Source organism: Neopsephotus bourkii, unplaced genomic scaffold (genome assembly GCF_033783945.1).
Source record: "Neopsephotus bourkii isolate Nb327-2 ecotype Australia unplaced genomic scaffold, CSIRO-AGI_Nbou_v1 NB_668, whole genome shotgun sequence".
Taxonomy (NCBI): Eukaryota; Metazoa; Chordata; class Aves; order Psittaciformes; family Psittacidae; genus Neopsephotus; species Neopsephotus bourkii.
In genome coordinates this window covers 1,822,417-1,828,416 of record NW_026901167.1, presented here as the reverse complement: position 1 = coordinate 1,828,416, position 6,000 = coordinate 1,822,417, and the positions used below count along the sequence as shown (strand labels likewise).

Genomic DNA, 6,000 nt, shown 5'->3' with positions numbered 1-6,000 from the left:
ACACATTTTAAGCTCTTTTCTCCCTTCCGCTCTCCTCCACCTTTTGGGAAGAGGAGGGAAAAGGAGCAGAGCAATGAACTCTCTCTGGTTTACAGGGAAGAGGAGGGAAAAGAAGGAGCAGAGCAATGAACTCTCTCTGGTTTACAGGGAAGAGGAGGGAAAAGAAGGAGCAGAGCAGTGAACTCTCTCTGGTTTACAGGGAAGAGGAGGAAGAAGAAGGAGCAGAGCAATGAACTCTCTCTGGTTTACAGGGAAGAGGAAGGAAAAGAAGGAGCAGAGCAATGAACTCTCTCTGGTTTACAGGGAAGAGGAGGGAAAAGAAGGAGCAGAGCAGTGAACTCTCTCTGGTTTACAGGGAAGAGGAGGAAGAAGAAGGAGCAGAGCAATGAACTCTCTCTGGTTTACAGCCCCTCGGCAGCCCCAGGGAGCAGCGCCGTGTTCTGCCCCACCGGAACGTGCCAGCGGAGCAGCAGAACCGGCGCCAGGCTCCAGAGCAGCCCCGTGGCGGCGGTGACGGGAGTGGATTCCCCTGCCCTGGTGCCAGAGGGGACTCGGATTTGGGCTAAAACGGGAACCTCCCGAGTGGGGAGGCAGAGCTCGGGATCCCCCTCGGCCTTCCCGCACCTTTACAACCAGCTCCCACCCCAGCCATGGGCTTTGGTTAAACACCGACCTGCCCAAACCCTCCCAGAGCAGAAACCGGGAGCTTGGCTGGAGGCGGTGCTGGGATTGTCAGGAGGAAGCACAGATCCCTGCGTGTTTTCTGACTTCCAGGGCGTTCAACACTGCTCAGGGCAGGAGCTCCCATACAAAGATCCACAGCCGCCAGCAGGAACATCCACCCTCGGGCTGAGCTCCACCGTGTCATTGATTATGGTGCGATGTTGTTGTTGTTTGTAGTAGTTGTATTTCATTGTAGTAGGAGCAGTGTTACGTTGTTCTTCAGTTGTAGTGGAAGGATGCTGTTGTACTTTGTTAGTAGAAGTAGGTTGTACTTTATGTATTAGTGTTGTTATTAATAGTTGTCTACTATTTATTGTCATATGTTATTTATTCTTACTATTGCTATTGTTCTGTCATGTTATTTATTGCCATCATTCTCAGTATTCCACTGCACTTCACTTATTAAACTGTTCTCTCCCACCCATTTGTGTTTCCCACTCTTCCCGTTCTCCTCCCATCCCTCCCGCAGGGCACAGGGGCTGAGCGAGCGGCTCCGTGCTCCTCAGTTCCCAGCTGGGTTCAGCCCTGACCCGGCCCCGGTGCAGGTTCCCTCCTGCCTCTCAAAGGGCTCCACGAGGTCGCTCCACGCCAGGGGCTCCGGATCCCAAACGCCTCTTCCCGGGGCCGCCAGAGGGAAATCCCATGGGCTGCAGGTGCTGCCCATCCGCTCAGGATCCGTCCCGCTGCGGGTCTGATCCTGCCCAGCGCAGCAGGGGGCGGGCAGGGCCAAGCGCCGGCATCAGGCGCATCCCATAGGATTGAGCAGCACGAGGGGCCGCGCCTGGGGCTTTGTTGACAGCCCCGGGTTGGTTGGGTTGGAGTGGCTGAGACGTTCCCCCGCTCGGTCCCCACAGGCCCTTGTCCAGAGCCCCACTGCAGTGCCCGGTGCCTTTGGCTGAGCCCATGTGCTCGGGGGGGGGGCACCCCCGCAGCTCCCCCAGCGCCGCACCTGCGGCGGGGACAAAGCGGGGCCGCGCTGATGCAGGGCGGGGCGGGCCCAGCCCCGCAGAACCGAATCGAGCCGAGCCGAGCAGCGGCCTCCCGGGCCCGCCCCGCCCCGCGGCTCCGCCCGCCCCTGGCCCGGCCCCGCCGCGCCCGCCCTCCCGCCCGCCCGCAGGGAGGCAGCGGCTGGGCTCGGCTCGGCTCGGCTCGGCGCGGCCCCTGCGCTCGGCTCGGGCCATGTCGGAAGTGAGGAAGTTCACGAAGCGGCTCAGCAAGCCGGGCACGGCCGCCGAGCTCCGGCAGAGCGTCTCGGAGGCGGTGCGCGGCTCCTTCGTCCTGGTGAGCGCCGCCGCCGCCAGGAGCCCCGCCCGGCCCGGCGGTACCCGCGGGGAACGGGCAGGGTTGGGCAAGGGATGCGCGGAACGGGGGAAGAGGAAGGGGGTGAGCAGGGCCGGGCAGCGCTGGGCGAAGCAGGGGATGGAGATGCGGATGCGGATGGGGATGGGGATGGGGATAAGGGCAGCGTTCCCTCCCCGCGTTCCCTCCCCGCGTTCCCCCCATGTGCACCCCGCCTGCCGCCCCGCTCGCCACCTGCCGGCACCAAGCCCGCCCCAGCGCCGCCCGCAGCCGGGGGTTTGCGGGGAGCCGGCGCTGGGGTCAGCGCTCGTGTGGAGGGAACGGGAGCGGGAGCGGGAGCGGGACCGAGCCGTGCGGGGCAGCGGGCGGACGGGCACGGAGCTCCCCCCGCCGCGGGGCAGGCGGACAGCGCAGGGCTGAGCCGCTCGGCCCCGCAACGGGAGAGGCACCGGCACCGGCAGTGGTGTGAGCCGGGTCCGCCACCGACACGTCCCCGGGAATGCCGCGCCTGGGCGAAGCCACGTGCGTTCGGGATGCGCTCCCTGCAGCAGGTTGAGGGTGTTGGGCTGCAGCGTTTGTGCCCTGCTCGGGCCCCAGAGCCGCGGGCGCTGTGCTGGATGTGTTGGGTTACTCCAGCGTGTAATGGGTTTGACCTTGGTGGTGGTGGAAGGGCGGGCAGTGAGATGTGCGAAGTGGGGTCCAAGTTCCGAGTAATTTCTGTTACAGTCACAGAACCCCAGCCTGGTTTGGGTTGGAAGGGACCTGAAAGCTCCTCCAGTTCCAAACCCCTGCCATGGACACCTGCCACAAGACCCGGTTGCTCAAGATTAGTCCTCTACCATCACATTAGATGGCATGTGTTGTTAAATAAACAGGGGATTCAGCTGTTCCTTTAGAACCAGAGTTTTCTTGTACATTTGCTGATTTCTGAAGCTGGCAATAGCCATGGTGATTATCCAGTCGGATTTCCTAGCACCATGGCTATTGCCTCCTATGTGCTGTTTGTTGTTCAGGGATCCTTACAGGCTCCCGTGCAATTTGCTTTCCCTCTTTCAGCAACAATACATAGGAACAAATGCTTTGTGTACAACCTGATGGAACCTCTCATTAAAAATGAACTTGTTTGGGTAGGACCCGAAGAGCTTTGGTATCCTGCAGGCAAATGGTTCCTCAGTGCCTGCTGTCGGCATGGGAAGAGATGGGTGGGACTGCAGATGGAAATGAAGAACACCTTGAGAGCATCCCGAAGGAGCCAGCAGGGCCCAGCATCCATCAGCAGCCGCCCTCCTCCTGATCCTCTCCAGGGTTTCATTGCCCATGGTCCTGCCAACCTCTCTCTCTTTTGACAGGCAAATCCCTCGGAGCTGCTCCAGAGGAGGGCAAAGGCAGGACCCTGATGCCTGGGTCTTGGCAGTTTCCTGCTTCTGACAGTTCAGCAGCAAGGGATAAATCCCAGCACTTCTGCATCACTAGGAATAGCCATAGGACACTGCAGTGTTCAGGGAGGGAGAAAGGAGGTGGCATAAGCTTATATGACTCTCAGGTGGCACTTTAATTGTGCTCAGTAATGAAGGATGAGGTTCATGCTTTCCAGGTTGCTCCAAGAAAAACGGTGGTTCCTCTCCATCCACCAGGTCAGCATCCTTGTAAAGAAGGCTGTTGTCTGTGGCTGTTGGGAGGGTGGAGAGGGCGTCCTGGAAGGTGATGCTGGGGAGTGGCTGAGAGGGGGAGAGGAAAAGCCATCGTTTCTGGTCCCATTCCCAAGGTGAGGCTCAGCCTTGGCACTGCTGAGCTGGGCAGCTGCAGAGCACGGAGTGGGCACGTCCCCTGCACCCGCCTTGAGACCCAGGCCCCAGCATGGGGAGCAGGGGCTGGCGCAGGCTGCAGCGTGCGGTGTGCTGAGGTGTCATGAGCTGGGGCTTTCGGGCTGTCTGAGGCAGACTGGAATTGCGTGTCCTGGACATCCCGTCCCCTTCCTACAGCCTGGGCACAGCAGGAGATGGGACATCAACAGAAGCAAGTGACCATGGAGTGACAGGGCAAGGGGAATGGCTTGAACCTGCCTGAGGGGAGACTGAGCTGAGCTCTTAGGCAGAAGCTCTTCCCTGTGAGGGTGCTGAGGCGCTGGCACAGGGTGCCCAGAGAAGCTGTGGCTGCCCCATCCCTGGCAGTGCTCAAGGCCAGGTTGGACACAGGGGCTTGGAGCAAGCTGCTCCAGTGGAAGGGGTCCCTGCCGGTGGCAGGGTTGGAGCTGGAGGAGCTTTGAGGTCCCTTCAGCACAAACCAGGCTGGGGCTCTGGGATTCTATGAATAGTTTAACACTCCCAGAGCCTTTGGGGATGCTCTGCCTGTCCCCGTGACCCTGTCAGGTACCTTGGCTGTCTCCTTGCCTAGCTGAAACCACCAGTGGGGAGCATGGATGGCATGAAGGAGTGGGGAGCAGAGCTAATGCTGCGGGGACCAGCACGTGCAGCTCCTTGCACGGGAGCGGTCACTGTCGGGTTGATTCCATGCGTACGCGGAGCTCAGCATTTGGGGCATTCAGGGTGCTCCCTCGGGGCCAGGAGCCGTCTGGAGTGAGGAGACCTTTATAGGCAGTGAATGAAACACTCGTAAATGAAAACCTCTCAGTGAGGAAAGCTTTCAGTGAGGGACGCGGGCGGCTTGCATGGAGCATGATCTGTGTGCTAGAGGAGACGCATCCAGCCAGGAGCACTGTGCTCTGCGTCACAAGCCTGAGCAAGTGTGATGCCCGGGATGATGCAGCTTCAAGCCTGCTGTCCTGCAGGTGATGTGAAGCTCATGTGCCCTGATTTCTGTTCCTGCGTTTCCATTTGTGCCTGTCTAGCACCAGGAGGATATTTACACTTCTCTTTGGGCTGCAGGGAAGTTGGTGGCAGAGTCAGCTCCTTCACGTGTGTGAAAGGGAAGCACTGGATGTGGTGCTGGTCGGACACCAGGGGAAGGGGAGGTTGTTCCTTCCCGAGGTGTCCTGGGGTACCCGTGTCCCATCCTCTGGACCAGCTGCTTGGGTGCAGTCAGTGCTGCTCCTGTCATGGTATCAGTGGAGCTGTGATCCGGAGCCATAGCAGTGAGAGTGAGGGCTGCGGTGGGGAGCTCAGAGGAACTTCAGGCCCTGTGGGTGGGGAAGGATCACAGTGTCCCAGACTGGCTTGGGTTGGAAGGGACCTTAAAGCTCATCCAGTTACAGGCCCTTGTCCCAAGCCCCTCTCCAGGTTTCCTGCAGCCCCTTTAGGCACTGGAGCTGCTCTAAGGTCTCCCCTTCAGGAGCCTTCTCTTCTCCAGGCTGCCCCAGCCCAGCTCTCTCAGCCTGGCTCCAGAGCAGAGCTGCTCCAGCCCTCGCAGCATCTCCATGGCCTCCTCTGCACTCACTCCAACAGCTCCATGTCCCTCTTGTGCTGCTGCCCCAGAGCCAGGGCTCTCTTTCTCCCATTAACTGCAGTGGTGCTCCAGCACCCTGGATGCTGTTCCGGCCGTGTGTCGTGTTCACAGCCAGGCTGTGGAGGGACGGAGGGCTTGGTGAGGAAACGGAGTTCAGGAGCTGGGAGCAGCCAGTGTGTGTGGGACCTGCGGTTCTCCGTGCGCCTCCCTCTGCTGAGCTGCAGCGCAGGTTTGTCAATGGCAGCTTCCAGTGGTTCCTGCTGTGTGCTGCAGGTTGGAGCTCAGGGATGGAGTTTTGGCAGGGTAACTGACGACCAATGTCACTGTTTAAACAAACAGACCAATGGAGCAGGAGCGTTGAGTTGGCAGGTGGGATAAATGACATGCTAACAGAGAACAAAGTGAAGATTGGGGTAAGGAGAGGAACAGCCAAAGCCTCAGTGTGATAACTCAAACACCCTCCACCAAGAGAGTACCCTGGGCACCACACTAAAACCCTGTGCCAGAGTGCGAAGTGCTGGTCAGAGCTGGGAGAGCCATGAAGGCTCGACCTCAAGGGTTGCAGCCAGGGACCCT

At 59.9% G+C, this 6,000-nt stretch overlaps 1 protein-coding gene across 2 annotated transcripts in view; it reads left to right on the top strand.

Moving 5' to 3' along the window:
• Positions 1 to 1,902: 1,902 nt before the first annotated feature.
• The window catches only part of DOCK11 (dedicator of cytokinesis 11), a 67,599-nt gene continuing 63,501 nt past the window's right edge, over positions 1,903 to 6,000 (top strand). For both annotated transcript variants that reach the window (XM_061353240.1, XM_061353241.1), the window contains exon 1: positions 1,903 to 2,004. In XM_061353240.1, coding sequence (XP_061209224.1) covers positions 1,903 to 2,004 — 102 coding nt within the window. The remainder of the gene's footprint in view (positions 2,005 to 6,000) is intronic.